This window comes from Sus scrofa, chromosome 3 (genome assembly GCF_000003025.6).
Source record: "Sus scrofa isolate TJ Tabasco breed Duroc chromosome 3, Sscrofa11.1, whole genome shotgun sequence".
NCBI lineage: Eukaryota > Metazoa > Chordata > Mammalia > Artiodactyla > Suidae > Sus > Sus scrofa.
The window spans coordinates 23,065,434-23,091,041 of NC_010445.4; the positions used below are offsets into that span (position 1 = coordinate 23,065,434).

General features: G+C 45.3%; 1 protein-coding gene across 1 annotated transcript in view; it reads left to right on the plus strand.

The window, feature by feature from the left end:
* The window catches only part of USP31 (ubiquitin specific peptidase 31), an 86,592-nt gene that overhangs the window by 29,891 nt on the left and 31,093 nt on the right, over positions 1 to 25,608 (plus strand). The window contains exons 2-10 of the mRNA XM_021086476.1: positions 6,290 to 6,427; positions 8,274 to 8,362; positions 8,458 to 8,550; positions 9,743 to 9,878; positions 13,387 to 13,531; positions 18,796 to 18,973; positions 22,195 to 22,306; positions 22,921 to 23,015; positions 25,168 to 25,245. Coding sequence (XP_020942135.1) covers positions 6,290 to 6,427; positions 8,274 to 8,362; positions 8,458 to 8,550; positions 9,743 to 9,878; positions 13,387 to 13,531; positions 18,796 to 18,973; positions 22,195 to 22,306; positions 22,921 to 23,015; positions 25,168 to 25,245 — 1,064 coding nt within the window. The remainder of the gene's footprint in view (positions 1 to 6,289; positions 6,428 to 8,273; positions 8,363 to 8,457; positions 8,551 to 9,742; positions 9,879 to 13,386; positions 13,532 to 18,795; positions 18,974 to 22,194; positions 22,307 to 22,920; positions 23,016 to 25,167; positions 25,246 to 25,608) is intronic.

Genomic DNA, 25,608 nt, shown 5'->3' on the forward strand with positions numbered 1-25,608 from the left:
GTGAGCAGAACCCCCACCAGAGATGCAGGAGGAAAGGCTGGGTGAAGGTCCCTGAAGTGGCTGTGCTCTGTACCCTGGCGGGGAATTCTGTTGTCTGGACACTTTCTCTATCACGGTTTTTTACTCTGTTTTTATAGTATTCATCCACTCGTACCCCTCTCATCCCCTGTGTTGTTAGTTAAGTATTCTTCATCAACCAGAAAGTCAAATACAAGAGATGAAACTTTTCTTCTCAAGCAAGTGCTTATCATTCTGCTTTGTTCTAGCGCAGTCCAGAAACCACTCTTAGATACCATCTATGAACCAGCTGTTTACACTCGTCTTTCTCTTAAAATGTAAATACATTGTTCTCCCAAGTTCTGCATTTTTCCCAGAACCACTGAAAATAAATTCTGTGTTCCTCCTGGCATAAAATCAAGGAAAGCGGATGATGATTTGGTTTGATGCATTTGGGGGAAGCTGCCTTTTCCCCACAAGAGTAAGCTGCCTCCTGATCATGTCAGACCAATAACTGCCATGTCCATTCTCCCTGGAAGGAAAGCACCAGAAGCCGTTGCTCTCTCATCTTCCTGGAGTCCCATGGAGGTCGTGAACCAGCCACTGGCTTTTCCTTGGAGCCCAGGTTTCCTATAGGGCTCTGTGGAAAGAAAGAACTTCATGTCTAATTTTATAGCTGTAGTTGGATAGACTGCATTCTTTTTCTTTTCTTTCTTTCTTTTTTTTTTTAATTTTATTTTTTGCTTTTTAGGGCTGCTCCCGCGGCGTATGGAAATTCCCAGGCTAGGGCTCGAAACAGAGCTACAGTTGCCGGCCTACGCCACAGCCACAGCAATGCTGGATCCAAGCTGTGTCTGTGACCTACACCACAGCTCACTGAAATGCTGGACCCTTCACCCACGGAGCGAGGCCAGGGATTGAACCCGCATCCTCATGGATCCTGGTTGGGTTCCTTAGCCACTGAGTCATGAAGGGAACTCCCTTCGTTCTTTTTCTTTTCAGCGCTGTTCTTCCAGCTCATTTTTTCTTTTTCTTTCTTTAAGAGATAAAGAAAGGTCTCTCTAGTTCTAGGCCTTGAGGTTTTATTTGAAGGGTAAAAAGAAATTTTTTGATGCTTGAAAGCCCTACAAATGCGTTTTGACTTTTACTTTTATTGTTTAGTAGCTAGATGGTGGAAAATTGGAATGATGGTTAAATTTATGTATAAGAGGATGTAAAGGATTGAAAGCAAAAGGTTCAGTTTAATATTTTTGCAACCAGCACCAAACCCAAATTCTATAAAATAGATACGAATACGTAAGGCTAGTTTTTAAAAAGTTCATAACTCTCTTTTTCATAGAAGTGGCAAATTTAAGTGATTTCTCAGATTGTAGAAGTGCTTATATTTCAGATGACATTCTAGCGGTGGTCAACTTAAAAAAAACTGCAGGAGTTCCCCCTGTGGCGCAACGAGATGGGCGGCATCTCTGCAGCGCCAGGACGCAGGTTCAGTCCCTGGCCCGGCACAGTCATTTAAAGGATGTGGTGTTGCTGCAGATGTGGCCTCGGTCACACTGCGGCTCAGGTCTGATCCTTGGCTCAGGAACTCCTTGTACCGTGGGGTGGCTAAAGGCGGGGAGCGGTGGGAGAAGCCTGCAAAAATAGAGAAGGGTTAATTTTAGGACAACAAATAAACTGGAGTTCCCGTCGTGGCGCAGTGGTTAACGAATCCGACTAGGAACCATAAGGTTGCGGGTTCGGTCCCTGCCCTTGCTCAGTGGGTTAACGATCCGGTGTTGCCGTGAGCTGTGGTGTAGGTTGCAGACGCGGCTCGGATCCCGAATTGCTGTGGCTTTGGCGTAGGCCAGTGGCTGCGGCTCCGATTCGACCCCTAGCTTGGGAACCTCCATATGCCGCGGGAGCGGCCCAAAGAAATAGCAAAAAGACAAAAAAAAACAAAACAAAACAAAAAAAAAAAACCAAAAAAAAACCCAAATAAACTAAGATTTAATGAGGGAAGAAATCATAAAAGACAAACCAAAGATATGGGCGGCCAGGCTCTCCACAGTGGTCCAGATCAGCTGCTTCGTTGTGTAACCAGGACTCAGGTTTGGGGAGTTGCCCGAGATAACCAGTGCTATGGGGTGTGTGGCATGTGGCAGAGCCACGCTCGAGCCCAGGTTTCTTGACTCCTACTTGTGTTTCTTCCTTCTGTCACACACACACTAAAGGATGGTTGTTAGCTTATTCTGTGTTTTGTTTTTGTCTCGGAAAGAAGTAAACCAGGTATTCCCTTGGGGTCTCTGCGGCGGGAAGAAGCCCGCTTGTGAAGGGAAAGGGAGCCTTTTGTGTTGTCTGCGGTCAGTGAGGCTTGCTATGAAATTTCAGTTAGTTTGAGATGTAGTGATTCAGGGCGGGGTTGATCCAGAGCAGGTTTTTGACCCTCGTTACAGAGGGTGGTAGAAGTCCTGTGGCCTGTTTAATCGAGTGTCCAACAGAAATCTTGCTGAGCAGCTTCAGCGTAGCACCTTGTACCCAGCGATTGGAAGGTAAATGCTGGGGGTGGGGGGAGCTGAAGTGATAGTGGCAGGAAGCATACATCAGATTTGATGCAATCCTGATAGAGAATTGATTTGTCTCCCCTGTGAATTTGATGGACACTATTCATCCTATCTCTGCTTTGACACATGAGGAAGCATTCAATTTCAGCTGATGGGTTTCTTAGGATGCATGTGCAAAGAATCCCCCCCCACCCCCAGCCCCCCATTGGTAGTAAGTAAAAGCAAGGGTCCTGAACAGATGCTTGTAATGCTTGCGGCGTTTTGTGTGCCCCGACTCTGTGCCACGAGATGTCTTTACCTTGCTGTCCCTAAAACTTCCTCTTGGAATCTGGCCTCTGCTTCCTCCACAAAAGAAAAACAGAGGTTCCCTGCCTTTCTGTTTATAACTTCTCTGACTCCCTAACTCTGCTTAGCTCCTCTTCGCTCTCTCTCACCTTCTGTTTAAGGCAGTTACTCCACCTCTTTTCTGAATCACTCCTTCCTTCTCCGCTTCCCGAAGAGCCCTCTTTCTTCAAGAATCTCCTTTCTGTTAGCTTCTTCCCTCGGCATTGAAAGTCCCTCTGTCCTGTAAGTGCCCCCTCCAGAGAGTTACACATCTTTCTTCCTTCCTTTTTAAACCAAGCTTCTTGGCATGAAGAGTGGTTTTCGTGCACAACCATTCAATTTCCTTTCTTCTCCTTTACCCTCTCTGATCTGTATCACAGAGATTGCATAGGCAGTCAAGCTCTTACTTTTCTGTTCCCAAAGCTCTTACTTTTCTTGTCCTACTTGACCTTTTGTGCAGTGGTTTACATGGTGGCTTCCATCCCCTTGGAAGTTTCTTCTCCCTCAGCTTGTGTTATGCCACTCTCTTCTGGCTGCTGTCCTTCTTCTTGGGCTGCTTTTCTGTGACCTGTCCCTTCTGTGCTAGCATTCTTTAGCTTTCTGTCCAAGCTGCTTCCTTTTCTCGTTAAGTGTTCCCTGGGTTATTTCCTCTATGCTCATGTGATGGGCGTATGTGCTCTGATTTACCTTTCCAGCCCAGATCTCTTTTCTGAGCACCAGACCTAACTCCGCTGCGGATCCTGTAGGTACCTCAAACTCAGCACGTTCGAAGCTCTGTAGTCCCCAGTCTCTTCCTCTGTTCCCGATTTCATCATCCACCTAAGCCAGGAACTAAAGACTTTGGTGTCATCCCTGATTTCTTTATGTCACTCAATATAGTGTCACCCAGTCACCTGTTTCTCTGCCATCCTGAAGCCACAGGTTCACCTGCTGGTGCTGCTGGTGTTTTTTATGGACCCATTTCTCTTGCTGGGAAATCTCTTTCTTCTGTAGCCCACATTCTACTGCGGCCTATGACGGTGGCTCTGGTTTGGATTCTCCTCAACGAGACCATAATTAGAGCCACAAGCCAAGCCATTTCAAGATGGAGTGTGATGTCAGGTATATGAATGTGATAGGGAGACGGAGGAAAGTGAAGACGGAGAGAGAAGACATTAGATTTGGTGATTCGGGTGGCATCAGACCCCTGGGGGAAGTTCGGTGGTGCAGAGAAGACCTGTTCCCACACGAGCATTCCTCCTTTCGTGTACCCGTTTCTGAGGTGGCATCCAGTTGGTGTTCTTCAAGTCCCTGAAACCCTTTCACAACCCGGGTCCTTCGTCTCCTTTGCTCACTTTGTTCACTTAGAGAGTTTTGCCAGTGACGCCTCCGTAGTCTCTCTTGTTTCTGTCCCTTTGGCTTTTTTCCTCCTTACATTCGAATCTTTGTAAATCATCTTTTTGTTATTCACATTGTTATTCGTCAGGTTGTGTTGGTTCTTCATAACTGAATTAAAATTCTAGCCCTTTTTTCATCTTTATTATCACTATTTTTTTTTTTTTTGGTGCCACAACCACGGCATATGGAAGTTCCCAGGTTAATGGGAACTGCACCTGCTGGCCTACACCACAGCCACAGCCATACAGGATCCGAGCTGTGTCTGCGACCTACACCACAGCTCATGGCAATGCAGGGTCCTTAACCCCCTGATCAAGGCCAGGGATCAAACCAGGGTCCTCAAGGGTACTAGTTGGGTTTGTTACCACTGAGCCATGAGGGGACTCCTCTTATTATCTTAATTGGAAAATACCATGGACAGTTATTTGTTCGTTGGTGCACTTTATCATTCTTCAGCTTTTAACACTATGGATCACTCTCTCCTTGGTAGCTCTCTTGACTCTCGGGACTCCATTCTTCTGACCTTCTTGCTCCATCCTTTTCTGTGCCTGTGCCCAGGATGGAGCCTATGCCATAGTAGTGATAGTGTTGGGTCCTTAACCCTCTGAGCCACCGGGAACTACGTGCCACACCTGTGATGGCCTTTTTCTGGCCTCCTTTGAGGGCCCCTACCTATAGCCGTCTTCCATATGCTGTCGCCTGGCTTGACCTCTCATGATCTTGTCTGGCAGTCTTAGTTATATTCATGATTTCAAGTACCCCCCATGTATTGACTCCCAAATTTTGGTCCTGAGCACAGAGTCTTCCACTGAGCCCCAGATCTGTATTTTTTCAGGTATTCACCAGATCCTTCCATTTGGAGGCTCCACAGAACTGCAAATACAGTGGATTCTAATGGGAACTCCTCACCCTCTTTTCCAGCCATTTTCCTTATTTATCATGTCTTCATGAGGGGACTTACCAGTGGCCCCTTCATCCAGATATGACACCTGAATGACATCAGTGCCTCCTTCCTCACTTTCCACATTCACCAGGTCACAGATGCCATTGATTCTCCTGCCCTAACTCTGAAATCGCTCTCAGATTTGCCCTCAGAGCCTCAGCATCACAGACCCTTCTTATCTCTTGCCTCATCGGTTCATTTGTCTCCTCGAGTGCTCTCCCTCTGTGCAGTTGTCTCTCCTCCTTTCTCCTTACTTCCAGATCCAGTGCTCAGAGCTCACATTTTAGTGCTTATCTGTCATTTACATGTGAAATCTTTTGAATGCATTCTCACCTACCCATCCCACTGAGTCATTATGATTCCTTTTACTTTGGAGCAGAGTGGTCCAGGCCTCACAAATACAGTAAGTGGTAGGACAGAGGTTAGAATTTGGGCTGTATGCACCAGAGCCCATGATCTTAATTTCAGTTAACCAGGTCACCCACAGCCTTTCACTTTGCATACTCCAGTCTTTTGGAAGCAAGTCACTCTCAGGGCCCATATTCAAGGTCGGGGGTTAAGGGCCAACCCCTGGAGGGGGGATTAGTGACATAAATTACTTAGGATTCTTTGTAAAGGAAGATTTGTCTCTTCCCGTTATTTATTCACCCAATCATTTACCTTATTATTAAGGTATATGACGTGTTTATTTTATACTTTGGCTTATAATCTAACACTGTGATACTTATTTGACCAAAATGTCATTAAAAATTCTTTTTTTCTTTTTGTCTTTCTTTCTTTTTTTTTTTACTCTTTTGGGGCCACACTTGTAGCACATGGAGGCTCCCAGGCTAGGAGTCAAATTGGAGCTGCAGCTGCTGGCCTACACCACAGCCACGGCAATGCCAGCTCCAAGCTGCATCTGTGACTTACACCACTGCTCATGGCAACGCTGGATCCTTAACCCACTGAGCGAGGCCAGGGATGGAACCTGCGTCCTCATGGATGCTAGTCGGGTTTGTTCACCACTGAGCCACAATGGGAACTCCCATGAAGAGGTCATCTTTAAAGCCAGGAACTCACATCTATTCATGTTGATTTGTTGTTGTCGTTGTTGTTTCCCGTCTAGAGTATCGTGTCAAAGAATGCACTGCAATATAGAGGAAATTCCCAGCATGACGCCCAGGAGTTTCTCCTCTGGCTTTTGGACCGAGTTCATGAAGACCTCAATCATGCGGTGAAGCAGAGTGGGCAGCCTCCTCTGAAGGTAAGGGCACCCCCCAGGGCAGTCAGGGAGCAGCGAGCAGGTGCCCAGTGGCCAAGCGGTGAACAGTGTAAGGAGTGAGTGTAGATTCTTTTTCCAAACCTCCTCCGAGGAGTGTGTTGTGGTTGCAGTTAGTTGCTAGAGTGAAATTGACCAAACTCTGGGTGAGTATAAATTCATGGGTACTTAGAGGCTATTTCCTCATATTTACCACTGTGCTGGCAGCATCAGAGATGAGACGCTGTCTCCAAGGAGCTTACCTGTTCATGAGAGGGGACACATTTGCAGGTATGACCAGCTTTAGACGAACATTAAGTGATCCCATCTTACTATACAGTTTTTATTTTTTATTTATTTATTTATTTGTCTTTTCTAGGGCCGCACCCGTGGCATATGGAGGTTCCCAGGCTAGGGGTCGAATCGGAGCTGTAGCCACCGGCCTATGCCACAGCCACAGCCACAACCACAGCAACTCGGGATCCAAGACTCGTCTGCAACCTACGCCACAGCTCATGGCAGCGCCGGATCCTTAACCCACTGAGCAAGGCCAGGGATCGAACCCGCAACCTTATGGTTCCTAGTCGGATTCGTTAACCACTGCTCCACGATGGGAACTCCTTACTATACTGTTTTTAAAGCAGACATGCGCTTTCTATTCCAATGAGACCTGGCCTCTAGATCCCTGGAATGAATGAATATACAATCAAAAAGGAAGCGTGTGGCCGTCTCAGCTGTTCGGATTAGATTTGAGTGTAGGAACCGAACCCTAGATTACGCTTCCTAAGAAACCGACTCATGCTATTTTTATTTACGTAGTCATCATGTGATGGGTAAAATAATTTATGGAATAGAAATATTTAAGACCAAAGTGTTATTTTCCTCTCACAGCTTTTATGAATTTTGGTAATGCTGTCCCTCACATTTTAAATTGCCCGTTTTGGTGAGTCATTAAATTATCCTGCTTCAGGATCCTTGGTGCCTGAATGCTCTGTCCCATCGCATGACTCTGTGCTGGTGGCTGACTCTCCCATCAGATGGAGATGAACTCAAGGTCAGGCCCAGTGTCTTAGTGTCTCTGTATCCTGATGCCTTTGGCACTGCTCTCTGCACACGGCGGCAGGTACTCAGCACTGATTGTTAGGGGGAGGGACACAACACGGGAAAGTAAAATGTGAAGGAGGAGGATTAGGCCTAAAGGAGCATCAGAGCTAATAATAAGCCCTGGAGAACTGAGGCTCGGGAGGAACTGGTGCTTTTGTGGGGTTTTTTTTGCTTTCTTTAGGGCCATACCTGCAGTGAATGGAAGTTCTTGGGCTAGGGGTTGTATCAGAGCCACAGCTGCCGGGCTACACCACAGCCATGCAGGATCCGAGCCGCATCTCCAACCCACACCACAGCTCAGGGCAGTGCCGGATCCTTAACCCACTGAGCGAGGCCAGGGATCGAACCCACATCCTCATGGTTCCTAGTTGAATCTGTTTCTGCTGAGCCACAGTGGGAACTCCCAAAACTGGTGCTTTTGAATGGTTGGGAGGAAATTATTTCCTGGAAGAGGTTGGCCCTTGGAGAGTGGGAGGGGGATTGGAGCACCCTGGGGCAGGATGGCCCGACTGTGTGGATGGGGTGGCGAGATGGGGGTGCGCATCGCGTCTGGGAGAGCCTGTGAGGAAGATGCACGCACGTGACCCGTGTCCCGGCAGCTGTGTTCTGGTTCCTTTAGCAGGTGCCTTTCCCTCAAACCTCTGAATCTGGTAAAGGAGGTCAAGGGACATTCGTGATGTTTTCAGGTTCATCTTCAGTCGAGAATTGGCAGCTGTTAAGTCTATGAAATTGTACTTTATTTTTTTAGCCACCGTCAGAGACTGATATGATGCCCGAGGGACCGTCTTTTCCTGTCTGTAGCACTTTTGTACAAGAACTTTTTCAAGCCCAGTACAGGTATGTGCAAATTAAGTTGTCCCTTATGTTGTCTGCTTAAGTAGTTCTAGGTGATCTTAATGTGGATGTCTTCTTACGCTTTTATTTTTTTGAAGATCTTCTTTGACATGTCCTCATTGTCAGAAGCAGAGCAACACTTTTGATCCTTTCCTCTGCATTTCTTTGCCAATTCCTCTACCCCACACAAGGTAAGAACAGAGTTAATAAAACTAAGACCGTTATTTCTATGTATTCCTTTTCCTCTGTAGACTCCTAATAGGGCTTCTTGCACATTTAAACACGTAATAGGATTAGTGATAAATTGAATATAAGCATTATGAAAGCCTTACAGAAATTGAGAAATGCCTGTCTAGTTTGCAGGGTGAGTAGGTTGGTCTGGTTGGAGGCTGGTCGGGTCATCCACCCACCGTATGGGGGCAGGGGAAGGTTGTCAAGTGCCTTCTAGAGCCTGTAGAGACCTTACATTCCACTTTTTTCTTTGGTCTTTTTAGAGCTGAACCCGAGGCACATGGAGGTTCCCAGGCTAGGGGTCCCATCGGAGGTGTAGCTGCTGGCCTACACCACAGCTCATGGCAACGCCGGATCCTCAACCCACTGGGCAGGGCCAGGGATTAAACCTCCATCCTCATGGATGCTAGTCAGGTGCATTTCCGCTGAGCCACGGTAGGAACTCCACATTCCATTTTTAATTAATTACTTTCTTCGAACTGTTTCTCAGAATTTCTAGGAGTTAACACTGTTTTAAAGAAAATGCAAAGCATAGAACCGAGTATCGATATGCTGTATTTTTATTGCATCAAGATTGCCTTTTCCAAAGTTTTCCTTTTTTTAAATTTTGGCTGTGGTGGGCAGTGTCTTGTTATGGGATCTCAACAATCCTAGACCAGGGATTGAATCTGGGCCACAGCGTGAAAGTGCCAAGTCTTAACCACTAGACCTCCAGGGAACTCCCAAGAGGTTTTTTTTTTTTTTTTTTTTTTTGTCTTTTTCCTTTTCTTGAGCCACTCGTGCGGCATATGGAGGTTCCCAGGCTAGGGGTCGAATCTGAGCTGTAGCCACTGGCCTCTGCCAGAGCCACAGCAACATAGGATCCGAGCTGCATCTGCAACCCACACCACAGCTCACGGCAACACCGGATCCTTCATCCACTAAGCAAGGCCAGGGACCGAACCTGCAACCTCATGGTTCCTAGTCGGATTCGTTAGCCACTGTGCCACAACTTGAACTCCAAGAGTTCTTGATTATTGTTTGATAGTTTTACTCAGGTCCAGCTAAAGGTGTGGGTTAGCATCAGTTTTGTTGGTTTCAGATCAGGGTTTTGCTTCTGTATTTTAGTTGAAGTAAGTGACTAATGAGGAGATGTGACTTTGATCTGTACAGGCCTCTCTATGTCACTGTAGTGTATCAAGGGAAATGTTCTCATTGCATGCGGATTGGCGTGGCCGTGCCTCTGTCTGGGACTGTCGCCAGACTTCGGGAAGCAGTGTCTATGGAAACGAAGATCCCCACTGATCAGGTAATAAGCTTGCTGAGCCCCATTACACATGAGCCACAAAAGTGCTGCTTTCTCGTCTCCGGGAATTTTTTTGAGCAGTTCTCTGCCAAATAGGGTTAGATAGACATTTGAACCAGTTGCTTTTAGTGCTGAGGGAAACATAAAAAAATCAAGATAGATCCAAACGAGAAAAATCTATGCAAAACCTTTGCATGCTTCATTTAATTGTGTGTGCGTGTGTGTATTTAAAAGGAAAAGCTGTGGCTTTTCACCAAGACTGTCTTCTTTAGCTTTATAAAGTATAATTCATTCACCCCTCTTAAATCATTCTTATGGATGCTTGTGTGAGCAACAGCAAGGGCATCCTGTGGGATTTGAAGGTCAGAGAGGCTTAGAAAACTCAACCAGTCGCTCTTGCTAGTACAGTACGTATAGATGCTAGATTTGGTTTATTTTTGTAAAGTTGAACTGGAGTCTCTTACCTTGTTTAGATGAGGGAAAGGAAAGTTGTATTACCCCCCCCCCTTTCTTTTTTGGGCAAATTTTTGGTAAGTAATTAAATTAACCCCAAATCCTTTTGGCCTGTTTGTGGCTTGACACACTGATGTATACATTTTTTTTTTAAACTTAATTACACATTACAATTAATTGGGACCAAAATTCCCTGTTTAAAATTTTCCAAGGAGGGCTGATTCGATGGCTGAATATTTTTTCCCTAGGTAACTTCTGGAAGCTGTCATGTAATCGCGGGAATAATGAAGGTGTTTTGTACTTTGACCTCCTATGACCTCATTTGCGTCGTTACCACAGTAAAACAAATAGAGCCAGCAGTTTCCCTGATATAGCAAGTATCTCATGTTGATGAGCCAAGTACTGGTAGATTGATACAATTTCATATTCTTCCTTACTCTGAAGTGCTCATTGATTTTTTTTTTTTTTTTTTTTAATTCAAGATAAGGAAAAAGAGAGAGGGAGGCTTAGGTGTATGTCTGAGGCAGAGCCGATTATATCTTTAAAGCTTCCAGCATTCTCTGTTTCTTTTTGCATGTGGTTTAGAGGAGTGGTATAATTATAGATTTGCTTTAGACCTCAGTTTGCTGGAGCAAGCGAATTATCCCTGCATGTTCACCTGCAGAGGAAAACAGTGTGGTCGTTACACTCATTAGAAGAAAAATGTGCCAGGAGTAGGTTTTTGGGGACTATATTTTGTAGAATATGCCACCAGCAGCTTTCACTTCATAGACTCATATTATGTTTGTGATAATAGAGGGACCTTATGGGCCCAGTCCAACCTTTGCGGGGGTGTGGGGGGGGCCCAGGGAGATCATGTGACTTGCTCACAGTCACAGGCCTGGTTGGTGGCAGGGTGGGGCTGGAACCGCCTCAGGCTCAGCCCAGTGCTTTTTCACTAGGTGGTGCTGCGGAGCATGTGATGCGGTCTCTAAATGTTCCCATTGTCTTTTCCCCCCAAGTTTTATTTTTCCTGCTTTATAAAACACTCAAATCAGAGTTCCCGTCGTGGCTCAGTAGTTAAGGAATGTGACTAGGAACCATGAGGTTGTGGGTTCGATCCCTGGCCTCACTCAAGTGGGTTAAGGACCCAGCATTGCCGTGAGCTGGGGTGTAGGTTGCAGACGTGGCTCGGATCCCGAGTTGCTGTGGTCACAGACTAGCGGCTTGGATCCGGTGTTGCTGTGGCTGTGGCGTAGGCTGGCAGCAACAGCTCCGATTGGACCCCCTAGCCTGGGAACCTCCATATGCCACGGATGTGGCCCTAAAAGGACAAAAAGACAAAGAAAAAAAAAATACTCAAACCTTTTCAGAAATTTAACTTAGAAAATGCAAGTATCTTGTACTAAGTATTTTAGAACTTAAGAGTTACTAATTTTAATATGAGGTTGTATATTCATTCATATTTTTTTTCCTGTGCATATACTCTATTTAATATTCTATGAAAATGAAACTGTGTAGTAACATTTTTCTTTCTCTACTTTTTTTTTTTTTGCTTTTTAGGGCTGCCTGGGGTATATGGAAGTTCCCAGGCCGAGAGTCGTATCAGAGCTGCTGCTGCCGGCCTACACCACAGCCACAGCAACGCTAGATCCGAGCCTCGTCTGCGACCTACACCACAGCTCAGGGCAACGCCGGATCCTTAACCCACTGATGGAGGTCAGGGATTGAACCCACGTGGACACCAGTTGAATTTGTTACCTGCTTTTTGTATTTTATATTTTCTTAGTGCAAATACATGCAGCTCATTCTTTGCAATAGCTTTATCATTTGAGTAGGACTATAGTATGGTTAACTAGTTGCTGTTGTTGGACATTTGAGTTGATTTCATTTTTTTCTAATACAAATATGCATGGTTATTTGACATTTTTGAACCCGAAAAGAAGAATATTTATTTATTTATTTTTCTGTAGCAGGACAATTTTATTTTTTCAGTGAATCAGTAACTTGTGTTTTGTGTTGATATTTCTTCCCTACTTCAATATATGAATTTTGTTTTTCTTTTTTTTTAATTTTTAAACTCTTTGTTTTATGATTTTTATTTTTTCCATTATAGCAGGTTCACAATGTTCTGTCAGTTTTCTGCTGCACAGCAAGGTGACCCAGTCACACATACGTGTATACGTTTTTTTTTTCCCCCCGCATTATCATGCTCCATCACAAGTGACTAGACATAGTTCCCAGGGCTCTACAAGCAGGATCTCATTGCTGATCCATTCCAGAGGCAATAGTTTGCATCTGTTAACCCCAGATTCCTGTCCCTCCCACTCATCCCCACTTGGCATCCACAAGCCTGTTCTCCATGTCCATGAGTTTCTTCTGAAAAGAAGGAATTTAATGATAAGAGAAAGTCTTGGAGTCAGATATGGACTCTGTCCTGGCTGCCAGACTGAATATATAACTTTTGGCAAGTAACCCCGCTTTTCTTTACTTCTCCCCCCATGAAACAAGGGTATTAGACTTTATATCTGCTGAGTCTTTTCACCAAAACTTAGAGAACTCTGGGTTTAGTGTCACAGCGCTCTGCTTTCGGTTGGAGCTCCCAATGTGGCTCAGAGGTAACAAAACTGACTAGAATCCATGAGGACACGGGTTTGATCCCTGGCCTCGCTCAGCGGGTTAAGATCCACTGTTGCTGTGAGCTGTGGTGTAGGTCACAGACACAGCTCAGATCTGCTGTGCTGTGGCTGTGGTGTAGGCTGATATATGCAGCTCCAATTCGACCCCTAGCCTGGGAACGTCTATATGCCACCAGGGTGGCCCTAAAAAGCAAAAAAAAAAAAAAAGAAATTCCGGAAGGAAGGCAGGAAGAAATCAGAGTATGTTTTTACACAGTCACAGAGAATCTTGTGCTTCTCAGATTTTCTTATTAAAGGCAAATCACATGGGCTCGATGAGGGTTTCCGAGCCCTCAGGTCCCTGCAGCCCTGATAGTCCGGAGAGGTTCACAGCTGGATTGGGAGATCCGTTCACATCGACTTACCAGTTATCCAACTATTTACATTTTTCCCATTTTTAGATTGTGTTAACAGAAATGTATTATGATGGGTTCCATCGTTCCTTTTGTGACACAGACGACCTGGAAACAGTCCATGAGAGCGACTGCATTTTTGCCTTTGAGACTCCAGAAATATTTAGGCCTGAAGGAATTCTCAGCCAAAGAGGTAAATGAGCATCTGTTTCCATAGTACCATGTGGGCTGGCAGGTTTAACAACCGTCTCCCCCTTTAGATTATTATGTGATGGTGTAATTCTTTTAAACTGTGGTAAAATACCCATAACACGACTTTTTATCACGGTGTAAATGTTAGAGAACGTATTTTCCTGGACGAAGGCAGTTCCTGGGAAGAGCTTTGTTCCGGGCCTTGGTGTCCTTCAGGATCCCAGGCTTCTGTTTTTGCTTTTGTTTTTTCTTTTTCTTTTTTTGCTCTACTCCAGTGGTTGTCAGAGCAGCAGCATCGCCTGGAAACTGGTTAGAAATGCAGATTTTGGATGCCACCCCAGAGCTGCTGAACGAGAAACACTGGGGCAGGGCCCAGCCATCTGTTTGTCAGGGATTCTGATGCACATCAAAGTTGGAGAACTGCTGCTTTACCCAGTCTTCCTAGAATTTTCTGCTGCTGCGCTAGTTTAGTTAGAACTGAACGCTCTACTAGCCTGCAGTTTTCCTCTGCTTGCGTTCCCTGACTTCGGGCAGTCCACTGGAATCTCTGCTTAGACTCCCACAGGCATCTTATTTTATTTTTTATTTTATTTTATTTTTTTGTCTTTTCTAGGGCCGCACCTGCGGCATACGGAGGTTCCCAGGCTAGGAGTTGAATTGGAGCTGTAGCCACTGGCCTACACCACAGTCACAGCAACGCCAGATCCGAGCCTCATCTGTGACCTACACCACAGCTCATGGCAACGCCGGATCCTTAACCCACTGAGCGAGGCCAGGGATCGAACCCAGCACCCTCATGGTTCCCAGTCAGATGCGTTAACCCCTGAGCCACAACGGGAACTCCTCCTGCAGGCATCTTACACTGAGCATTTCTTTCCTCGTTCCTCTTGCATTTCTCCTCTAGAATATGGCATCACCGTTCTTCTCTTCACCCAAGCTGGACCCCAATACTTCTCCTTCAGCTTTTGACTTAAATTCACAAAGAGCTGATCAGACAGTCTGCAGTTTTCCTCTTCATCCTGCTGCCACCTGCCCAGTGCAGGCCAGTTTCACCTGGGCTTCTCTAGTAACTTCTTTACCCCTGGGCTTTCTCTGGTCCAGTTATTTCTTCGCAGTGCCACCAGACTGCTCGGACAGACAGTTCGGATCATGTGACGTGCTGATGGATTTCCTGGTGGTTCCCCTTTGTCTGCAGTTAAATCCGAACACCTTGGATGAGCGCCTGGCCCTTCGTGATTTGGTCCTTGCCTTTTTCTCCAGCCCCTCTGCTACAGTCCCTCTTCTTCCCCGTCTCCCCTGTCCCTGTCGCTCTTTATTTCTCAGACATGCCACATGCCCTTCTACTTTCCATACTCTTGTCTTCGCTGAGCATCCCTTCCTGCCACTGCTGCTTCACTAGCTCCTCCTTTCTCTCTCTCGAGAATAAATACCTCCCAGTCTCCTCATCCGCCCAGTCCTCGGCAACCCCTGTTCTCCTTTCTGTCACCGTATTATTTACCTCGTCTAGGCTTCCATACGATCGAAGTCATATCATACTTGGCCTTCTGTGACGCCTTCCACTCAGCAGTCTGTTTCAAGCTTCATCCACATGGTAGCATCTGTCAGTCCTTCCTTGAGGTGGCTGAATATTATTCCATTGTCTGTATTCACCTCTCCTTGTTTATCCGTTCGTTCATCTGTTGATGGACATTTGGGTTGTTTCTGCCTCCTGGCTATTATGAAATAGTGCTGCTCTGACCATTCATGTGTGAGTACTTGTTTGAATACCTATTTTCAGTCCTTTTGGGGTATATGCCTAGGAGCGGAAACGCTGGGTCGTGTGGTAATTCTGTGTGGAACGTTCTGAGGATTTGTCAGGATATTTTTTTAGAGCAGCTGCATCATTTTTCAGTCCCACCAACAAGACATGAGGGTTACAGTTTCTCTCCATCTTGCCAATATTGGCTCTTTTCTGTCTTTCTGATGATAGCCATCCTAGTTGGTATCAAGTGGGGTAACACTGTGTTTTTTATTTGTGTTGCCCTTACGATAAATGATGTTGATCATCTTCTCCTTATGTGGCTTCTGGCTATTTGTGGAGCAACTTTAGAGAAATGTCTCTTCAGGTCTCTAATTGAAAATGGGTTGCTTGTCTTTTTGTTTTTGAGTTGTACATGTTCTTTATATATGTTAGATACTGGCCTCATGTCAGATATATGACTTGCAGATGTTTTCTCCCGTTCTGCGGGTGTTCTTTTTACTTTCTTGATAGTGTTTTTTGATGCACAAAAATTCTTCATTTTGATGAAGTCTAGTTTACCTCTTTTTACTGGCGTTGCTTTGGCTTTTGATATCATATCTAAGAGTCCATCATCAAATCAAAAGACAAAGATTTACGTCTGTGTTTTCTTCTAAGAGTTTTATAGTTTCAGCTCTTACATTTATGTCTTTGATTCATTTTGAGTTGACCTTTGTAAATGATGTGAAGTAAGGGTTCAGTTCCACTCTTCTGCATGTGAATATTCAGTTGTCCCAGCACCATTAATTTTTAAAAATTAATTCATTAATTTTCATTTGATATTTGCATTTATTGTGAAATGATCACCACAGTAATTTTTACAAATTTATTTATTTATTTTATTATTTATTTATTTATTTATTTATTTATTTTTTGTCTTTTTGCTGTTTCTTGGGCTGCTCCCGCGGCATATGGAGGTTCCCAGGCCAGGGGTCCAATCGGAGCTGTAGCCACCGGCCTACGCCAGAGCCACAGCAATGCGGGATCCGAGCCACATCTGCAACCTACAGCTCACGGCAACGCCGGATCCTTAACCCACTGAGCAAGGGCAGGGACCGAGCCCACAACCTCATGGTTCCTAGTCGGATTCGTTAACCACTGCGCCACGACGGGAACTCCCCTTTTATTTTTTAAAAAATTTACTTTCGTTTGCTATTTCATTTGTTGAAAGGCCTTAGTGCCCCCGTTGACAGTTCTTATTTTAGTTCTTTTCCTTCACCTCTGCTTCTAGAGGTCTCTGGTGCCTCCAGGTTCTGAACCTTTTGGTCATTGTGTATTTTGGGTTGGCCCGCTTTCTCTCCTGCCAGTTTAGGATTAAATTTTCTCTGGTCTACTCATATTTCCATTATTGTTTTGTAGACAGTCTGTTCTTTCAGTTTTCAATCTGTGACGTAGGAGCTTTCTTTATTTCCTAGTTGTGTTTTCAGGCATGCGCCTTTGTTTGTTTAAGTTGTTTTCTAATTTTATTGCATGGTAGTAAAAAAAAGCCAAGCATCACCTCGTCCCGAAAGCCTTGCCTCCTTCGTCCACCTCAGGCTGGCTGGCTGGCTCCTGCCTGCCCGTGTTCCAGTGCAGCTTCTGCTCATCTCTGACACTAGCGTGTTCTGTGCAAATGATCTGGTTTTTTGTTTTTTTTGTTTTTTTTTTTCCCCCTCTATCCTTCCTACCACACTGTGAATTCTCTGCAGTTGGGGCTACCTTTTGCTTCATCTTTGTGTTCCAGCCGTTCAGCGTAGTTCCTAATACACCACAAGAACCCAGTTAACATTTGTTCACCTGAACTTTTCCCCGAATCCCGCTTCATACCCCAGTGGCTGAGGCTCAACACCGTTTGTGTTTCTAAGTGCATTTGGTGAGGGCCGAGGTCTAGCCAGAGTGCTTTCATCGGAAGAACACAGCACTTAGTGAATCTGTGTGAGCCTCTGTTCTTATAATAAAAGCCTTATAAATATTCCGTCCTGTACATCTGAGGTTTTTTCCCAGCGTACAGGTGTGGGAGCTGAGACTTAGAGAGCTTAGGTCGCCGGCGTGGGTCACACAGCTGGTTCACGGGCCTGGGCTTTGAACGCAGCTCCATTTCTGAGCAGTTGAGTGGCATCCTCTCCTCTCTTTGGGACCCCTGATTGCTTTTAGCAGAACAGGTCTTCCCGGCCTGACGTCTGCCAAGAACCTGGGAAATGAGCCCCCACTCCTTGTCTCAAATGCAGACGTCTGCTTATTTTCTCATACCAGAGTTTAAAAGGGCTGTGAAGTGAAATCTGCTGCTCTTTGGTGATTTCTGTATGGCATTTAAACCTAAAAAAAGGTTCTTCCCGCTAATGGCTTGGTGAAGATTCGGTTCTTCTAGTTTCTGTGTTCTCGTTTTTACACCCTAATGAATCTGGAATTTATTTTGCTGTTAACCGTGCGTTTGTCATTTTCAATTGCTCCAACACTGATGTGCCTTAATAGGTTTAGCAAATCTGGGGCTGGATATTGAGGTTATGGCTGGAGTTTTGCTGTGAAAACTCTTGTGTAAACCACTTCTTATTTGATTCTCCTTCTGGTGGTATTGCTGTTATTTTTTTGGGCTTGTTAGCGTGGAGGGCTTCTGTCATTCTCTAATTGGGGTATCACTTCCTCAGGCCATATCTCCAAAGGATTGAAGAAATGAGCGATTATTTAGTCAGACATTTATTGAACTCCTACTAAGGGCAAGGCCTTGTGCCAGGTGCCCAATTGCTGAGTGCTTCTGATTGACAGATAGCTCTGCTTTGGGGAGTGTCCAAAGACCTGGATTTGAGCAGCCAAGCACTATGCTGGTCAAACGTGTATTTTTGTCCACTTTAATTTAGGTCGATCGAGTCCAGTTGATTATATTAAAGTTCCACAAAGGCTTTGAGTTTCTTAGAAGCCTGGCTCTTCAGTCGGGGAAAAGAAACTGCTATTGAAATCTCAAAGATCATTCCACATGTACTAGTTTTTATTTTTTATTGAGAAATTATTTGGTTGCAAATTTTCAGTTGATAAGGTAGGTAAGACTAGTTTAAATGAAATAATGGGTGCTACAGATTATCTTAATGGCTAGATGAGTAATCCCAAAGTCCATCATTTGCTCCTTTTTTTCTTTTTTTTTTAGGGCCGCACCTGAGGCATATGAAGGTTCCCAGGCTACGGGTCTAAACAGAGCTACGGCGGCCGGCCTACACCACAGCCACAGCAGCATCAGGTCCGAGCCGTGTCTGTGATCTACACCACAGCTCACGGCAACGGCCGGATCCTTAACCCACTGAGCGAGGCCAGGGATCGAACGGGCAACCTCATGGTTCCTAGTCGGATCCGTTTCCGCTGTGCCACAGCGGGAACTCCTGTTCCTTTCTTTCAGTTGCCGTTTAAATAACCTAATGACAACTTCTTAATTTGTCTAGTGGGTAGAATTTTTTTGTTTTGTAATGAAAGAATAAAAACTTTTTTGAAGAGATAAAAGTAAGTTTTTCATTTCATTTTAGGAATCCACTTAAACAACAACCTAAACCACTTGAAATTTGGCTTGGATCATTATAGACTGTCTTCTGCACAAGCAGCCGCCAAGCAAGGGAAAGCGGACTCGGCCGCCACGAGAGCAGGAAGCGACAAGATCGTTCTGCTAGTGTGTAACCGGGCCTGCACTGGGCAGCAGGGGAAGAGGTGAAAGCCAGCTTATCCTCCAAGAAGTACTGCGACTTTTAAAGTCTAATGTTTTCAAATGTTTTTCAAAGTAGGGATAGAAAAATCCTCACTTTGAGTAGTTACTTTTGATGCTGTGCCTGTGTGTAAGTTGACCTGCTTTGAGGGTTGGGAGGGGAAGAATATAAAATTAGGATGCTAGAATCTGAGGTAGACTGGCTCTTCAAGCTCATGCAGTTTTTAAAGGCTCATTTCATTTGTATATTTTCAGCTCAAGATCCTCCTGGGGCTCTAGACCTGTAGACCCAGATCCAGCTACTTTCTTAACAGCTTTTTTTTTTTTTTTTTTTTTTTTTAAATTCTTAAGAAATCTACTTGATGGCATGTGTACCTTAGTCTTGTGTCTGTTCCAAACTAGACTCATTGTCTTTCCCTATAAACGTGGCCTTCCCATATTTCCTATCTCAGCACCGCTCTTCTTTCAGCTGCATTTAGGCAGACCTTTGGGAGTTAGAAATCTCTCTCAGATCTTTTCCCTCTGTAAGAATTTGTGGGAGAGTTAGGCTATCTTTTAAAGTAATTTTATCACAATAGTAATGTAACCTGAGTAATAACAAGATATGGATATGTTTCAGGGAGGAAGTATACTGGGCTTCTAAATATTTGTCAGGGTGGCATTTATAGTAACCGTTTAAAATGTTACTTTGAGAGAGTTCCCTGGTGGCGCAGTGGGCTAAAGATCTGGTGTTGTCACTGCAGTGGCTCAGGTTGCTGCTGGGGTATGGGTTTGATCCCTGGTCTGGGAACTTCCACATGCCATGGGCACAGCCAAAAGAAAACTGTTGCTTTAAAATAAATTTCTTTTTCTTTTTTTTTTTTGAACGGAACCCGTGCCGTGACATATGGAGGTTCCCAGGCTAGGGGTCAAATCGGAGCTGTAGCTGCCGGCCTACACCACAGCCACAGCAACGCAGGATCTGAGCTGAGTCTGTGATCTACACCACAGTTCACGGCAATGCTGGATCCTTAACCCACTGAGCAAGGCCAGGGATGGAACCTTCATCCTCAGGGATGCTTAGTCAGATGCGTTTCTGCTGCGCCACGACAGGAACTCCTAAAATAAATTTCTTACTTAAGAATGGTAACATAAATGCAGAATATATTGATTTGCATACTTAACGACGTTCATTAAAAAGGACTTTACTGTTCCCGCTGTGTTGGGCAGCGTTCCAGACACTAGGGATACAGCAAGATCTGTATTCTCTCATGGAGCTTGCATCCTTGTTAGAACAGAGCCACTAAAAACCAAACACATTTAACTTCAGTCCTTACCACTTCGAAGATATTAAAACATGCTGGTTTTGGGGGAAGGTGCTGGCAAAACTGCGTTAGAGCGGTCAGGGAGGGCCTCCCCGAGGAGGTGGCAGCCGGGCTGATCTAAGTGTGATGCTGTGCCAGCTGTGTGTGCCTCCAGCGCAAGGATCCCAGGAAGGTGCTTGGTTTTGGGGGAAGCTGCTGCCCCTCTTCCTGGGATCCTTGCCTCCAGCGCAAGGATCCCAGGAAGAGGGGCATCGAAGGCAAAGATGCTGAGACTGGGAGGAGCTTGGCATGTTTAAGAGACCGAAGGAAAGGCAGCTCATCGTATTTAATAAAGCACTTATGGAGTTCCTGTTATGGCTCAGTGGTTAACGAATCCGACTAAGATCCATGAGGTTGTGGGTTTGATCCCTGGCCTTGCTCACTGGGTTAAGGATCTGGCGTTGCCTTGAGCTGTGGTGTAGGTCGCAGATTTGGCTCGGATCCCATGTTGCTGTGGCTGTGGCGTAGGCCGGCGGCTACAGCTCCGATTCGACTCCTAACCTGGGAACCTCCATATGCCGCAGGTGCGGCCCTAAGAAGACAAAAAATAAAAATAATAAAGCACTTATGGAGTCCTCTTCACGATGCTAGTCTCTTGAAAGTGAAGGCATTGTCATGCCAGGGATGACTGGCTGATGTACATCTCGAGCTTGTAAATCACGATTTACTTACCGTGCTTCTTTCACCTCACAGTCGTTTTTAAGCAGGGAGGCCCGCTATGGACCACGACTGTGAGTACACCGATATTTGTTAGGAACAGGTGTCTTGGTGACCTTGGCGCCTCTGCTTTGGCCTGAGTCAGGGTTTATCTGTTTGTTTATTCATTTGTTTGTTTGTTAGTTCATTCATTCATTCAGCGCCTGCTGTTTTCTAGGCAGTGACTGGGCTACTGAGTTAAGTCGATCACAGTTTCCGCTGGCAGATAACTCAGTCTGTTGGTGGAGGCAGAAAAACCAGCAGGCCGTCCTTGCGGTGCAGGATGTGCAGTGCCTGGTACGGAGAGCTCCGGGAATCAGTAGGCTTTCTTCCTGGAGGAGACCCCTCCCCTGGGTCCTTCAGTGGATGAGTAGGAAGGAGCCTAAGAGAAAGAGAGGGAGGGGTATTCCAGGCCGAGGGAATCAGCTGTACACGGGGTGTGGGAGTTGGACGCATTCAGGGCACAGCGAGTAGGTCTGATTAGCTGGGGCTTGGGTGAGAGTCAAGGCCAGGCCCGTGCTCCTTCACCCTGGCTGCGTGTTAGAAGAGGAGTCCTTCTCTCAAGCCCAGTGCCCGAGCCCCAGAGCAAAGCGGTTACAGCAGGATCTGGGGGCCCTGCACGTGGGCATCGTTGTGTTTTAACGCTCCCTCGGTGATGTCAGCCTGCAGCCATGGCTGAGAACCACAGCTCTGCCTCTGATTCTCCAACCCCTGTGGGCCCAGCACTTGCTAGGACACCTGGCAGGGGCCACGTGGCCTCTATCTGAGACCAGGAGCTTTTAGCATCACTTGCTCACAAGTGCCTTCCTCGTTGCCAGGATACGGCTGCCTCCCTGCCAGGCCCTCCAGCCCTCTCTGTCGCTTCCTCTGGCACCCGGCTGCTTACATGTTTGACCCGTGCTCCTTGCTAGACTCGAGTCCACTCGCACCCACTTTCCTCACTGTCTCCGCTAATCCCATCATCTTGCTGGTCTATAAGAAGCCACTGGTTGTTACATCTCGTTTTAGAATCTAAGTTTCTCTTCAACTCTTTCATCCTCTGATGAGAGCATTGAATTTCCTGTTTCGCGAACTGTCCTAAAACCGATTGTATCGTGATGCCCTTTTAAAAGCTCCTGAAGAAGGAATCACGGCATTAAAGGGATTGTCTACTCATTTAAGGTAATGACAGTCTTTCTGTGTGTTAGATTCGGGCTACCTTTCGTGCTGCACTTAGAGAAGACAGTAGCATGGGACCTGCTGCAGAAGGAAATCTTGGAGAAGATGAAGTATTTCTTGAGGCCAACGGTGTGCATTCAGGTATGTAAGCCTTTCAATATCCAGCAGAGCATGTGCGCACCCCGTGGTCACTGCAGTGAAACTGGAGCGTCTAGACCTCTGCCCTGAGGGAAGACCGACCCTGCGCAGGAGGGTTGGGATGTCCTGGAGCAAAGCTGTTTCGTAACATCTGCTGTGTTCAGGTTTTCCAGCCTGAGGGTTTATTCCTCATTTTATGAAAGGAGCTGACCTCCCCGGAAGGTTTTCCATGAACTGCTGGGTGTTCCTGTTGCCTGTTTGCCTGACAAAGTTTAGCACAGGATCAGCTTGGAGAGATTTTGTGGACAGTCTGTCTGTGTATTTGCAAAGTTAGGATTACTTCGTTAAGGTGATCCATTAGCAAGCGTATATTAAGTTAAGGTTCAGCGAAAGCAACACAGTGCGTGTCTTAAATAGCATGTTTGCTGTAGAAATTGCATTTGGGTAAATTGTATTTAAAGGGTCTTAGAGCGGCTCAGCAATATAATAGAATAGGGTAGGGAAGCATTTTGCACGACAGTTTGCTCTCCTTCTGAGCTGGTTTGGGAACATGCCCTGGTGGAACAAATGCCCTTGAAGAGAAACCCAGCCTAATTTTAATTTGTTGTCCGATGCAGGTGTGTCCATTCAGCTTGCGTGTGGTCAGTGTTGTGGGAATAACATACTTGCTGCCCCAGGAAGAGCAGCCCCTGTGCCACCCAACAGTAGAAAGGTAAAGAAAAAAAGAAAAAAAAATCACCTTCTAGACTTTCATAGATTTTCGTGTGTAATTTCGACGATGTCTGATGCAGTTTCCACCTAAGTGTGTGGTAGGTTCATTTAGAAAGTAAGTGCTTATTTTACTTTTGGTTCCTATTTGAGTAGGATATGTTTTATGATCTTTTTTGGAATCGGGGAGGCCTAGAGTACTTATCTTAGGAAAGTAAATTAATCCATGGCTCAGAACTGCAGATGAATTGCACTTTTGTATTCACCAAGATTGAAGTTTTGCAAAATAGAATTCTTCTTTTTTTTTTTTTGCTTTTTAGGGCCGCACCCACGGCATATGGAGGTTTCCAGGCTAGGGGTCTAATCAGAGCTGCAGCCGCCAGCCTATACCACAGCCACAGCAACGCCAGATCTGAGCTGCGTCTGCGACCCACACCACAGCTCACGGCAACGCCAGATCCTTCACCCACTGAGCGAGGTCAGGGATCAAACCCACAACCTCATGGTTCCTAGTCGGATTCGTTTCTGCTGCGCTACAATGGGAACTCCCCAAAGTAGAGTTCTGATCATAACATTTTCCTCCTTGAACTCTTTATGGCAACCCATGGCCTAAAAGATAAAGCCCAGTTTCCACAGCATATGAAATTCCCCCCAGTTTGAATCCTGATTACGTCCCTTCTATCAGGTCTCATTCTTCTCCCTGCTATCCTAGACCGTCAGCAGCATCAAAGTACTGAGGATTATGGGAATGTGCAGTAGCGTTTTATATGTGCCCTTGCACCTGCAGTGTCCTCTGATAATTCCTTCCCTTTGAGTCTCTCTTCTCCTCCCCCTGCCTCCCCTAGAATTAGTCTCTCCGACCTGCTACCTCTGTGCTTGCTTTCTTTTTTTCTTTCCTTATTTTTGGTCTTTTTAGGACCAAACCCATGGCATATGGAGGTTCCCAGGCTATGGGTTGAATCGGAGCTGTAGCCGCTGGCCTGCACCACAGCCACAGCAACACCAGATCTAAGGATCCCACTGAGCGAGGCCAGGGATCGAACCTGCATTCTCAGGGATGCTGGTCAGATTTGTTTCCCTTGAGGCATGAGGGAACTCCAGCCTCTGTGCTCTCTACATACTCGTGTTATATTATAACACTCTGCCATATCAATAAAATAGTAGAGATGTGTTTATAGATACAGTATACATATATGGATATGTATAAATATAAAAACACATTATTGTTTTTGTTATAATGACTTTTTTTTTGTCTTTTTAGGGCCGCACCTGCAGCACATGGAGGCTCCCAGGCCAGGGGTCTAATCGGAGCCATAGCTACTGGCCTACACCACAGTCACAGCAACATCAGATCCACGCCTCGTCTGCAGCCTACACCACAGCTCACAGCAACGCTGTATCCTTAACCCACTGAACAGCGACGCCAGGGATCAAACCCGTGACCTCATGGTTCCCAGTCATTTCCACTGTGCCACAACGGGAACTCCTATAATGACTTTTTAAATAAACATTATTGTGCCTGCATTTCAGGGCTCCAAAAAACTATGCAGCATGGTTTTGTTTGAAAGCACTCACTTTTTGGTTTTAGGGAGTTAATAGATTAGATAGTGATCCAAAGCATTGCAAAACAGAAAATATTCAAATGATATTGACTGTTAATCTGAGGGTCTCAAGAGCTGGCAAAGGAGTTCAGGAGCCCAGAGAAAATAAGGAAGGTGAAACTTGAGGGGTGCCTTGCAGGAAGGCACAGTCCAGGGACTAGGCATGGTTTCTGGGGGGAAGTGGACACACAAGCAGACTTTGTTCCCAGAGAGACTGTCATCCAGTCTCTATTTGTGTTGGTGAGAAACTGGACAAAAATGGGAAAGATTGTCACTTCCCAGAGTTATTGTGGATTGCCTTTTAATGTGGTGCTAAATTTCTTCCCATGTATTTCCATATTGCATATTTTAATCTAAGGATTGTTCAGTCTAGTTGTAATCTAGTTATTAAAAATGAGGTTAGAATGGCCTCACAAGAAAACACTCTCTGCGGGGGAACAGTGATGAAGATTTTCAGCAGTCACATTACGATTTCAGATTTCAGATAGGACGGTTATGTTTCATGAAAACCATTTATTTAGAAAATAATATATGACTTCCTTCCCTGTTCTTTAGGGCACTAAAATCTTGTGGACCAGGTGGCACTGCTCATGTGAAATTAGTGGTAGAATGGGACAAGGAGACAAAAGATTTGTAAGTATTTTTTTAAACTTAGCGTTTGTAGATCAATTAATTATCATTAATTATCGTTTTAATAGAATACCTTAGATCTTTCAAATTAGCTGAAACACAGACCTCTCTTTTCTTTCGTGACGTAGCTGAGTGTGTTGCTAATCCTTTATTTAAGCAGTCTGTTACTTCTTTCCTATGCATTTTGTCGTCCAGATCTCAAAACCTTGGAACATTTTACTGCTAATGAGACAGAAGCTATTCATTAACTGTTGTGTAGGTCAAATTATTATTATTATTTTTTTTACAGTAGCAAGTAATGCCAAATGCATACCCTTTGAAACAAAGGACAAGAATGTGTGAATTTATCAACAGTTTGTGGCCAAC